Source organism: Poecilia formosa, unplaced genomic scaffold, assembly GCF_000485575.1.
Source record: "Poecilia formosa unplaced genomic scaffold, Poecilia_formosa-5.1.2 Scaffold72, whole genome shotgun sequence".
NCBI classification, from domain to species: Eukaryota; Metazoa; Chordata; class Actinopteri; order Cyprinodontiformes; family Poeciliidae; genus Poecilia; species Poecilia formosa.
In genome coordinates this window covers 1597558-1611102 of record NW_006800011.1, presented here as the reverse complement: position 1 = coordinate 1611102, position 13545 = coordinate 1597558, and the positions used below count along the sequence as shown (strand labels likewise).

The 13545-nt window shown below is 35.0% G+C and overlaps 1 protein-coding gene across 1 annotated transcript in view; it reads left to right on the top strand.

The window, feature by feature from the left end:
• Positions 1 to 3753: 3753 nt before the first annotated feature.
• LOC103140576 (adhesion G-protein coupled receptor G4-like) overlaps positions 3754 to 13545 on the top strand; it is an 11096-nt gene continuing 1304 nt past the window's right edge. Inside the window, exons 1-4 of the mRNA XM_016673219.1 lie at positions 3754 to 3971; positions 7205 to 7302; positions 9685 to 10010; positions 13186 to 13457. Of these exons, the coding sequence (XP_016528705.1) occupies positions 7209 to 7302; positions 9685 to 10010; positions 13186 to 13457 (692 nt within the window). The 5' untranslated portion in view covers positions 3754 to 3971; positions 7205 to 7208. The remainder of the gene's footprint in view (positions 3972 to 7204; positions 7303 to 9684; positions 10011 to 13185; positions 13458 to 13545) is intronic.

Below are 13545 nucleotides of genomic sequence, written 5' to 3'. Positions count from 1 at the left end.
TACTTTAATGCTGGACAAATAAAGTCAGAATAAGAGAATGTGATGTTTGTGTTTGCCTCTTTTGCATCCAGAAATGCTTCAACTCTTGTTTCAACAAAGGAGTTTTATTGAACTGACAGCTTTGTTGATCAGATGATACTTTGTGGGCACTAATGTATTTCTCATTTTTATTATTATAACATTAGAAAGAAAATACTATATTTTCTCAGAATATAATTTAAGATTTTTGAGTAAGTTTTGTCCAACTTGATATAAAATCCGACTTGCAGGTTATTTTTCTAACTCAAAACAGTAATTACTAATATTATTACTTATTTCCAGAGATTGTAAAGTAATTTTTGTATTTGTGAAAGTCTATCTGAAGTTTGTTTTTTAACTTTTCTTTCTATCTAAATAGAGAAGCCACACTTTAAATGTGTAAAATTAATAATTTTCTTTAAGTAAGGTCAGAATTAAGGGTTTCACAGGTGTAATTTCTTTTTAAATTAAAATATGGTCACCTTATGGAGTACCAGAAGGCTCAGTACCTGGACCAATCATCTTTGCGATATTAATGGGTCCACTTAATAAGATTGCAAAATTATTTTGGTTATTTTTTTTTATTTTTTATTTCATTTATTTATTTTCTCAAATCACTTTTGGAAAGAAAATGGTTTTATTTTAGGAATCTTTTAGTAATGCGGGTTTTTTTTTTTTGCTGTGCTCTTTTTGTCTGCATTTTATTTGTTCTTTTGCATGTTGGCCTTTAATCACATTTTTGAAAGCCATTAACAGATTCCTGAAAGAATCCTGACAGAATTAGAATAATTTATTTAAATTGGCAGGTTACCTGGTACATACCTGACATTTAAGCATATTTTAACGTCATTCTTGTGTTTTATTTTCTAAACAGTGAATGAAAGCTCTGATTTCTTTCCATCTCTGTGTTTTGTCTGCAGGTGAAAGCCGAGTTCGAGCTCTAACAGTTAATCCTTGCAGCTGAAGATGAAGGTGTGCACGTGGGAGTTCAAGCTATTGTTAATACATTCGTCTCTTTGGCGTGTTCTTGAATGAAACCGTTGTTCAGGCTCTTAGTAGGCGCCACAGCCGTCAAAGAAAAACCCACAACCTTCCCACCCAGGAGCTCTGCCAGTAAACTTTATGATAAAAATGTCACTGAGCAATGAAGCGTTTGGGCACAAAAGAGAGTTTATGTGCTAAACATCTCAGATTTTCCAAAAACCTCTGGATTATCTGCAACGTCTTTGGAAATATTTTAATATCCGAGGCAAAAGTGGAATGTTTTCGAAGGTATGTCATGTTAGATCTGGTGCACAGGGATAATTTAAGAAAAAAAATGAATCAATCAAACATGGTGGATGCAGGATGAGCAACTTTCCTCAAATTATCAATGTGGTCTATCAAAAGATATTCAGTTAAAACCAGAAGTACCACAAATCTGGGATAAACTAACAGAAAACTACAAACCAGCTGAAACACTGACTTCCACTAAGTGTGCTTAAATATTATGTTTTCAATCAAATCAATGCCATTTTTATCTGTCCCTCCAGTTTCTTGAGAACTATTGAGGAAATTCACACAAAATCAAGAAATCCCCCAAACATTTTTGTGGTTATAATTGGCAGTTTAATGCAGATTTTTCTTAAATATTGTCAAAACCTTTATTACTTGTATTAAACAGCTGCTTTAGCTTTAATTGATGTCAGATTGTGGTCCATGATCTATACAGCAAAAAATAACAGTTCCATTTACCGTCATAAACAAAGGGGAAATATTGCAAATATTTCCAAATTAGTTCCACAAACACTTTGATTTTTATTGCAAAAAAAGATGCTCAATAATATTATTTAATTTTAAGAATTCGCTGATATTTTAACAGTTTGTGAACAGGTTTTATCAATACATCCTGGCACTTTAAAAGCATTTATGATCTTAATTTGGCCCAAAACGGAACTGAGTTTGACACCCCTGCTTTAAGGAGTCACAGGAGAAAGAAACTGGAAATATTTATGCGTGTTGAACTGACAGAGGGTAAAAGTGCTGAGTCACTGAATGTGGAGCAGCAACTCTGCAGTTCAGCTGCGCTCCACTGATCCGACACAGCCTCGTTTCCCCCCATAAAAAAACAAAAACAAAGCCTGACACCTGATATGCAGCGGGAAAAATACCGCTTCCAACACTGCCCTCTTGTGGACAAAGTCAAGAACAGCACGAACCCTCGTGGTTTCGCAAACACACGCCCGCCTCAGGCAAGCGAGGGTGCAGCGTGATTTTTAAAAATGTTTTACTGTTTAAAAGCGCTTCACTCTGCTGCTACTGACTGTTTGATTCACTTCATGTCTGATTCCTGCCAAGGAGACGATGGTTTGACTGGTTCCTCAACTTGAATTCCCTCATTTCATTCTTGACAACATGGGGAATTTTTCTGCCTTTTTTTTTCTTTCCAACTGATTCTGTAGCTTATACAAACATCCCGACACACACACACACACACACGCACACACACGCATGTTTGCGTTGCTATCTTTGTGGGGACTTTCCATTGACTTCCATTCATTTCTACAGCCTAAACCTGACCTTTACCCTTTTCCTAGCCCTAACCATCACATGCCTAACCCTAACCAACCAAAACTCAATTCATACCTTAGCCCTAACTCTGACCCCTGACCCAAAAACAGGGTTTCCCCTTGTGGGGACCAGGCTNAGGAGCAATTGGTCCCCACAACGTAGTATATGTCAGGAAAATCGTCCCCACAAGGTATTACAAACAAACGCACACACACACACACACACTGAGACAACGCCGAGAGGCTAACACCGTGTGAAGGAAGGGCCTGACCCTGCATCCTGTACTACCAGCTGTTACCTTCCAGGCATACAGAAAGAAAGAAAAAAACTCAATCTTATCAAGCATTTCTGTTTAGTTTCTACTGCAAATAATATAGTACACTAAAAATAAGAAAATAAATTACTTTTCAGCAAGATGCAGGAGTTTGTTTTAACTCAATAATTCCTTAAAATAGATTAAAACGTTCTGGTTTTACTGGCAAATTGTTTGACTTTTAATACAGGAAAAATTTATTGTAATAAATTAAATTTACAAGTAATTTTTCATCATAGTTTGATCAACCTGCTATATTTTGCTAAAAAAAATAACTTGTTAGTTTTGTCTAATATTTCAAGTATAATAATATATTTGCACCAGAAACTGGACTAAAATATTGAGTAGGATTTTGTATTTTTGTTTTAAAGGTAAATAATTAAAAATACAAAATCTTACAAAGTATTTTTGTTTTGTTTCTAGTAGACAAAACTAACAAGTAATTTTTCAGCAAGATACAGCAGCTTGTTTTAAGTCAGTAATTCCTTAATATCAATAAAAAGTTGTAATTTTACTGGCAGATCATTTCACTTTTAATATGGGAAAAATATCTTGTTGTACATGAAATAATCTACCAGTGGAACTAAGACTTTTTCATCAATATTAAAGGATCATCTACTTAAAATAATCTGTGTAATCTATATCTTAGTTTTGTCTTATATTTCAAGTGTATGTAGATATTTGCTCTCGAAAGAAGAAAAACGAGAAAATATTTAGTTTTTGCAGGACAGACAGACAGACAGACGTGTTGTCCTCCTTGTCTCTCTTTCTCCTCCCTCTCTGGGTGTGTTTCATTATTTTGCCCCCAGTGGCCTGCAGGCAGATTTTGCATTTCAGGATTTCTGATTTCCTGAACGCAGCTCTCTCTCAAACGAGCCTCCCGCCTGCTGAACCACATCGCAGCTCAGACGCAGGTGGATCCTGGACAGAGAAACTCAGGAGAAATGTGGAGCGTGTGAAACTTGGATTCATCCTAGACGTGTGAAGACGGGGAAGATGGAGAGACGTGTGCGAACCGGAGAGAAGATATCAAGTCCTCCTCCATAGGGTTCAAAGGTTAACTCATAGACAACCAGACAAACACCATCAGGTAAGAAGTTTGTAAAACTTCAAAACTTTTTCATATGTAGGTGAGAAATTTAGGGGAAAGTAGAAAAGGAACAGATTATTTTATGTTGTCAACAAAAGATAATCTCAAAGCATTACACTGCAAAAACATAAAATCTTACCAGGTATTTTTAGTTTATTTGTACACTTGAAATAAGACAAAAGTAACTTTATAGCAACATATAGGAGTCAGTAATTCCTTAATATTAATGAAAAAATAGGAGTATAACAATATTTATAAGTGAAATAATCTGCCAGTAAAACATACTTTTTCATTAATATTAATGAATTATTGACTTAATGAAGCTCATATATCCTGCTGAAAAGTTACTTATAAGTTAGTTTTGTCTTTGCACTAGAAAATAGACGGAAATATTTGATAAAATATGGTTTTCAGGGCAGGTTATCTTAAATATCTTTTTAATATTTAGCTGTGACATTAAAGCATAAAGAAAGTAAATCTCTTTTTATGCAGGGAGATTTTGATCAAAAGAGAATAACATTTATCTGATGTGCGGAGATTTAATTTAAACACAATACAGGACAGCGTTACAAAACCAAAAATATCCTTCAAGTCTCTAAAATCCAGCCAACAAACTTTGTCCTGAATATGTTTTTGCATATATGTTTAGATTAGCCTTTCAACACTTCAAAATGTTAAGAAATGTCAAGACTTAGTGGTAGGAATTATAAAAATATTCTAAAATGTGACACATCTTTCCATCTGCACCAAAGTTTGTGCAGAATGTAAATCACTGCTGCCGACCTCATGATGTGAGGAGACTAAATAATCTGGACTTATTGGTGTTCAGCCATGAAAATAACTTTAACTTTGAAATGACATGAAAGGTAATTAATTCCCTACTTGTTTTGTACTTGATGAACTGTATCATAGATATAGAACCCATAGAACCTAAAGTGGGTGAGAAAATTGGTCCAAATGAGATCCTAGACGAGTTGCACGATTTAAATAATTTTTTTTTCTTGATGCCTTTTTGCCCCAAACAAGAAGCTCATTTAGTACTGAGTCCTGAATAAACATACATTCAGAATACAGATATCTAAAGAAAATCTATGGAAACAAATTTAAAGTATTTTACTCTAATGGTGCAATAATAGTTACTTTATGTCATATTATTCTATGCAGGTGCTCTGTCTGCACTGGTGATAATTCACTAAATCTATAGAAGCAGATGTAAAGTATTTGGTGACACTTTATTTGAAGGGTTAAGACTGACATAACACTGTTATAAACTGTCATTCATTAAATAATGACATTTTAAATGCAAAGTTCCTTTAAAATTTTGAATTAAAAGTCCATTAAAAGTGTAAATTTTGCCTTATTTAGTGAATAATGACACTTTTAATGCTAAGTCAACTTTTAGTTATTTGGTAATAATGAATGCAAAGTTACTTTAAAGTTACCTTAAGTCATATTATTCTATGCAGGTGCTCTGTCTGCACTGATGAAAATTCACTCACAAAGTGCAAAAAGTTTAATTTCCAAAATTTAATCGATTTTATAAGATTGAACATTTTGAACTGCATTGAATCCTGTGTTTACATAACAGGCAGCTACGTTCTGCGCAACACAAAAACAGACGTGAGTCTAAAAGAAAATAAACATTTTAAAGATTTGTTCCCTAAAATGCTCTTCATTTTCCAATGTTATGGCAAGATCCCAGCTTCTGTTTTAATATAATCATTAAAAAACCTTTAAGTTCAAGTAAATCAGAGTCACAGAAATAATTTATCACCAGACACTCATTATAAATTTGGTTCTTTATGTGTTTTTATAGAGAATACAATAATTATTTTGGCAAACGTTTTAATTCTTCAAAAAACCCCTAAAGAGTTGACAAGTTGTTTTCTAAAACATCTCTTGTCTTCAAATCACAACAATTAGCTGTGTTAGCATGCTAGTTAGCATGTTCTGTTTGCTCAGGGTGTTGAAAAATATGATCTAAATAGTTTATATCTTAATTAAAGTACTTTTACTCCAGCATAAAAATCGAAACTTTTACTCTACTGTTGTTTAATTTGGATTTGTGTAAAATACAAATACAAAGTAGTTTTCAATTATGAAAAGAAAGGACAACAACACAAATTTCTGGTGATAATAAATTAACTTTTTTATTGCTGAGAGGTCATCTAAATAATCAAAAGTTTGTGCAATTTAGATTTTTATTTGTAAATGAATGTGAAAAACTGTTAATCATATTAATTACAAAAAGGCATTAGTTTTTTATTTTTGGTTCATCCCTTAAAATCCAGATAAACATTTTTTGGTTTTAATGTGACAGAATGTAATTTAAATAACGTATCAATTTAGTTTTATTTGTACAGATAAAATATACAAAAATCGGTGAATTTTTTTTGGTAATTACAATTGTTGGTATTACTTTGTTAACTTTTAAATCTTCATGTTAATTTATTAAATTAAGAACACAAAGGCGAACATGGTGGAAATGTTTTATGCTTGTCAAATATCCGGTGTAACAACAGAAGGTTTTGTAAAATGGCTTTTTGATCACTTCCTGAACTTGTAAGATCAGATTTAGATAACTTATTTTTCATCTAAGTTGTAAGAAAGATCTAGTTTTTGTTTTGTTTATATTTTTTCTAGAAATAAACAATCAAGTTGGAATTGCGTCCAAAAAAAAAACAACCAAGGGGAGAAAAAAGGTTTTTGGAGCTTAGAAATGTAATAATAAAGGAGTGTTGTTACTTTTTCAAGTCACTGTATCTGCCATATTTCATTTCCATGTTAGAACAAACATAGTTAAACATTTTGAATACCCAGAATCCACATAAAAGCATCGCATAAAAGTGTGAACTGAGATGTGTAGCAGCCTAACTGTACTAGAAACAATAAGTTGTCTTTGAAAGGTGTGAATATCATGAGGTGTAACCCAACTCCCCAGTGTCCTCCCCTCCCCGGCCCTCAAGTCAAGAACCTCATTCAGACAAAAGCGCGGATAATATTCAACCGTTTCATCTTTCAAGCTGTGAAAAAGGCTTCCCACAGCTCTGACCATTTATAGAAACACCAATTACAATGGAGGAAGAGCTTAAAAAGAGGAAGCTGCTGAGCAACAGTTCCAGCTATGCAAAAACAAAAAAACGTGACCATTGATTTGAATTGATTACATAACTGAGAGTTAAAGGAGGGAAGAAATGTAAAGAGTTGGAAATATTATGTTGTAATGTTTCCAGGAGGATGTTTGGCCTTTTCTTTGAAGCAACATGGAGAAGGCGGCTTTGTTTCCATCCAGTCATCTTCTTTTTCCTGGCAGCAGCCGCTCCACCCACAGGTGAGCAAAAGTTTATGTACAATTAATAAAACACCTGGGAAAAAAGTTTAACCTGAAAACCCAACGTATTGCATTTATATTTGCATACAGGAATGTTTACAATATTATGGAAATCTGTCTCTTCCGCAGAAAGTTCTCCTGATCTATGTAAAGCACTTTTATTTGTGTAGCAACTGACAAAATAAAGCTTGCTTGGTGTTTTAAGGCAAGTAAGGCTATGCTCAGTGCAGCCTTTAGTGATCCAAATCCGGTTTTTCCATGTATCGAATCTTTTTATGACAGTCTGAACAACTTGTATCGGATTCTTTCGATTCCGACCCAGAACAATTTGGATTTGAGGTTATAAATCCGATACGAATCTGATCTTTTATGCGATTTGAATCTGTGCGGCTCTGACCGCATTCATCCAACCTAACGTCATTGATACTCGACAAACGTCACTGTTCTGGTTCTGATCCGCTCAAGCGGGAAGAAAAACAACAAACATGGCGGACGATAATGAGGACTGAGCTGTTAATGTGCTGGTTCCGGTCGGACAACAACTTTAAAATCGTAAGCTAAGCTCCACCATTAGCATCCACCTTTACTTCCGCAAACACTGAGCACTTCTTCTTCTTCTTCTTCTTCTTTATGGCGGTTGGAAAAACATTCGCGCCGTATGTGTGACGTCATTGCGCCCTCTACTGCGCATGCGGGACATTTTAAGGTAGCCTGAAGTTCACACAGGAGATCACATACACATGGCAAATATTGTTTTACCGATTATTTTAGAACTACGCAAAAAAAATCCGATTTCACAGAAAAACAGATCTGAGTGTGAACTAGCAGAGAACTTATCCCTCATTATTGTCTGGCAGGGTTTTTTGTTGCCATGGACACAAAACAGCGTCCATTCATCAATGCACCCATTGACAGTTGTCAATTCAGTGTTATTAATTTGAATTGACATGAATATTTACCTTTGAGAAAAAAATAAAGAGTTACTGTGTTCTAAATGTGGGGGATGACACTGGATATACTGGATGTGTTCTTCCTTTTAAATTTTGGCATCACTCGATTTTTCTAGTGGTGCGCAGCAGTGTTTGCATAGATAGCTCCCATGGGCAAATCCCTTATTCAACCTGAACTCAGTAGGAAAAGTAGCTTTCTAGCTGTGGCTCATATGACCAGGAATTTAATAAAAATAAAAACAAAGACAGCTTTTTACGCACAATCTGAAGTTCAATCAGAGAAAACGCCCAGTTAGAATTACCAACATTATTTCTATTGGCTAAATGCCACAATACTGGGAGCAGGAATGTATCAGGGATTTATTTATTTACATCTCCAAAATTTTCTTGGCATTTGGTGGCGATGCCTTTAAACTGTTTGGGTCAAATGTTTTGGGTTTCGTTCCATAAGCTTCGCACAATAGTTGGCAGGAATTTTGGCCCATTTCTCCTGACAGAACTGGAGGAACTGGGTTAGATTTGTAGGCCAAGTCGCTCACACAAACACCTTTTCAGATCTACCCACAAATTCTCTGAGATCTGGACTTTGTGATGGCCAAACATTGATTTTGTTGCCCTTTAGCCACTTGGTAACCACTTTAGCATTGCTTAGGGTTATTGGAAAGCCCATTTTGACATCTGATGATGTCCCAGATGTCTGGATGATGTCTGGGTCATCATCCAGACATCCATCTGGATGATGTCTGTTGGAGACATGCATCAGTTCTTTACCCCAATATTCTGGCCAAAACATTTTAAATTTCTGAAGTCCCAAAGTGTACACATCAGTCAGAAACAATTTAGGTGTTGTGATGATGAAAATTAGCAACAATACTAAGGTTAGCTAAAATGTAGCATGTGGAGTATCACTATCATGTTGACCAATATTGACTTACTCCATTCAGTATTATAAACATGGCTATTATTGGAAGAATTAGCTGAAATGCTTATTTTAGTTATCAGGCTAGCATTAGCATGAATGCTTTCACCAGCATGTTATGACTGACTCCATAAAAATGCTTGCATGCTCCACAAAATGGCTCATATAATTTTTTTTTGTGATTAGAGGCTAGAAAGTTTGGTAGCTATGGAGTAACTAATAAGTAATGCCATTTATGTTTTTGCAAGGTGGGTTGAGAGCAGAGAAAAAGTGAAAAAAAGCATGTTATTACGCCGTTTAGCTAAGAAAGCTAACAGTTAGCGCACTTTAACGAGACATATAAAGTTTAAACCCCGAGGGCTTTTCTATTTTTACAAGCTTGGATAATAAGTTTAGTAGCTACGATTAGCCCAGCTCTAACCTCAATCTTTTATTTTAGCACTTTATATTATCGCTAACACTAACCATGTCTATTAAAATCCTTAATTTTGCATTAATTCTGTCTTTTTTTAGTGGACGGATATTTCCTCGGAGACATTAAGGCAGTAGTAAATGGCTGTGAAGACCACTGGGCCCTTCGGGACAGGATCTCCATCCCAAGCCTTTCCCAGATGACTGTATGTGTGAATATTCGCGTGGTTGTCCCTGGACCCTGGGTGGCCTTTTCTTACAGCTCAGTCCGGACACCAAACCCCAATTTAGCTCTTGAAGGGGACGACAAAACAATTTATGGATGGTTACTGCAAGTCCAGCACCGGTTTCCGTTCAAGATGTCCCCAATGGAGTGGCACAGGGTGTGTCTAAGGAGGGACGTACGGAGAAATATCTTCAGCCTGGAGGTAACACTGAGTAAAATAAGATTAGACTCTGAGTTTTTATTTTTATTTTGAAAGTTACCATGCATAACATTTTTACTCACCCAGTATGAGTTCTCCCTGCTTGTTCCTCTTTATATGTTATCGTTAGCATAACTTGCTACAGCTTGTCAAAAAAGCAGAAACTCAAAAAAACAAACAAACTAAAACTAAAACAATGACTCAAGGAACTATATGGTCTCTATTGATTAAGACTGAAACATAAAAGAGGGGGGAAAAAATAAGTAAAAAGCTGAAACGTCTTGCTTCATGTGATGCTAGTGTTAGCACAGCTAGCTGCGAAAGCTAGCTTGACACGTAGGAGTATAAAACTAGTACTCTTGTAGTAAAATAAGATTATATGCTTTAAAAAATGATAAAATCCTGTTCTTTAACCCATTTTGGTTTGAGGTAGATCTATGTGCGCTTGTGTTTTATTCTTTTGTAATTAGAATAAAACAATAATTAATTGTGGAGGGAAAATATCAAATATGTGCTGAAGTTTTCCTCATTGCAAAACTTGTCAATGAAATTATACCAACAATGACAAATTGCGTGCCAACAGTAACACTTGTCACTATCGTTTTCTCTTGCTGCTATATAATATGGGCGGTATAAAACCAGGACACAATAAAATAAGGAGACTGTACATACAAGCACACTTGAGGTGGAACTGAACCTACCTAGATGGTGACCTACAAATCTGGTGATTATATTACAGTCTTTACATATTATTATTCACTAAAACCTGCAGCTTTGTTTCAATATATTCACTAATAAACTACTAAGACTAACGATTTAATTCACATTTTAAAAAGTATTTCGTTTTACATAATGCTTTTTAAGGCTGCTTTTGTAGTATTAATATTTTTGATGAAAAATAGTGAAAAAGCAGCCACCTGGAGTACTATTGATCAATACCACTATCAAATAACAATGTACTATATTTGAAAGCAACAATGAAACAATAAAGATCTTGAAACTGTATTTTTACAGTATTTTTGGTCCAGTATTTCTTAGTAAACTTGAAATAAGAGAAAACTAGCTTACATGTAACTTCTAAGCAAGATATATGACTGTATTTTAAGTCAATAATTCCTTAATATTGATTAAAAATTACTAGTTCTATTGGCAGATTATTTGCTTTACAACTTGGGAGAAATATCCTGTTAAAAGTGAAATAATCATTGTTAATAATAAAAAAGTAGATTTTCAGCAATATTAATAAATTATTGATTTAAAACAAGCTCATATTTCTTACTGAAACGTTATTTTTAAGTTAGTCTTATTTCAAGTGCAGCAAGTTATTTGCACTAGAAACTAGGCCAAAAGATTTTGTGTTTTTGCTGTGTTTGCTAACAAACTGAATGCTAACAACTGGTGAAACAAGTGTTTGAGTAATTGGCAAAAAAGTAAGACTTTATAAAAGGTCAAAAGACAAATTAGCTCTACAGTTTTAGCTTGGCAGGCTAACTAGCTTAAACCTCTGCATTATTACATCCAACCTACCTGCTAGCTTACAGGTGCTAACAAGTTGAGCACAAATATGTGGGAAGACATGTGGCTTACTATATTTCAACTTTACATAATACTAAAATGTGTTTGTAGCTCAATCCACTGTAGCATTTAGCTCTGGTAAATTTGATAAACAAATTTGTCACCAAAGCAAAAGTAACATGGATTTATCGTGCTACAACATCAACCTGATCTTGCAGGAAAAACTTATAGAAGAGCATAATTTTGAGGTGTAACAAATCCTGGTGCCATGGAAATATTTCATTTCACACACTTTCCTTTTTAAAGTAATATGTAAGGGATACCAGTCAATAACTGGAGGACTTTCATTTTAAATTTTACTGCTTTGAAGATTCAAACATTGAATCTTTAGCAACAATTAGCTATCAAAACATTTAGGGGCTCATCTGGTAAAAAGTTCTCTAAAATAAGTTTGAGAGTGGCCTAAAACGGTTCCTCCATTATCCAAATAATTTAAAGAAATCCTGATATGTTCTTGTTTAGATCTTATATCAACAGATTTTGATAGAAAGGTGGATAATCTTTTGCAAGATAACAGTTTCTGTCTTTTTTCCAAAGGTTTTGGGGGATTCATGGAAAGAAACTAAAACCATCCAATAGTTATATTTTTTCATATTGACAAAAACGATATGTACAGTGGCCCAGAAGGGTAAACAAAGTGCAAAATTCATAACAGCAACAGTCACAACGCAACAACAAAAAGCCAGAAAGGAAGTTATGCTAGCATAATTTCCACTTTAGTATAGTTGTGGCTTTTGTTGTTGTGTTATTAAGTTACAGAAGTTAAGCTAGCAAGTTTCTCATAACTTCTCTTTTAGCATAATTTCCATTTTAGCATTACTGTACTTCCATTTAAGCTTTTGTTGTTGTGCTCTGGCCTTTTCAATTCAATTCAGCTAAGATTATTTATTCACATGTCATCTCAAGATACTTTAGGGAAAAAAATCGTCATTACAGTTCAATAATACATGTTTCAACAAAACATACTTATGATGTTTTGTATATGTATATCCCGCACTTCCCGCATCTGCGCCCTCTGTCCCCCGCACTTTTTTTAAACTGTTTAATCCTAACATTAACTGTTTAATGTTGCTAACATGTCGTAACGTGTTTTTCCGAGCCGCCTTTAAACGCATCATGAGCCCTAAAATGTGCGACGGAGCTGCGCAGGTGTGTGTTAGAATCATGGCAGCAATATTATCAAAAGGCAAAGAAAATTTCACCGTTTTCTCCCTCAAACTAACTGTTGATAGTTGATTAATGCCGTTGGATGCAGGTAATATTAGCTAAATGATGACTAGCTAATGCCGATATCACGTTAAGCTTGCTAGCAAGAATAGGCTACTGTTATCTATGCACCAAAGTGGGTAGTACTCGTTACATTTACTTGAGTAACTTTTTGGGAAAAAATGTACTTATAAGAGTAGCTTTAGTGCTTTTTTACTTGAGTAATTCTTCTCTTCCTTGAGTAGATTTATTTGTAGACTTCAGAGATGGGATGAGCTAATGTTCATTTAATTTTAGCACAGTAATATTGAATAATTTCTATTGATAATAGCATTTTTCTGAAGATCAAACCTTTAGCTGTGAGGAGCTACCAACTGTGTCTGTCTAAATGCTCCAGGTTGATCACGTCATGGTAGCAGAGAGGACGGTCATCGCTCAGGCCATCCCTCCGTCTGGTTCCCTGTGGCTGGGCTGCCATCAGAGAAACCGGTCACCTGGAGGTGCCGTGGGAAAGGTGGAGCTGTACCTTTTCCGCATGTGGGCAGACCTGGGTGAACACAGGTCCTGCGAGGACGGAACTGTGACTGGCTGGGATGGAGACCACTGGGATGTTACCAGTCCCAACGCCAAAGAAACGGACCATTCTCTTCCATGTGGTGAGAAGAACAGGCATATTTATTAACTGATAGGTACTTTTTCTCGAACCTATATAAAAAGACCACAGACAACGTATATGAATTTTATAGACAAAGCTTTT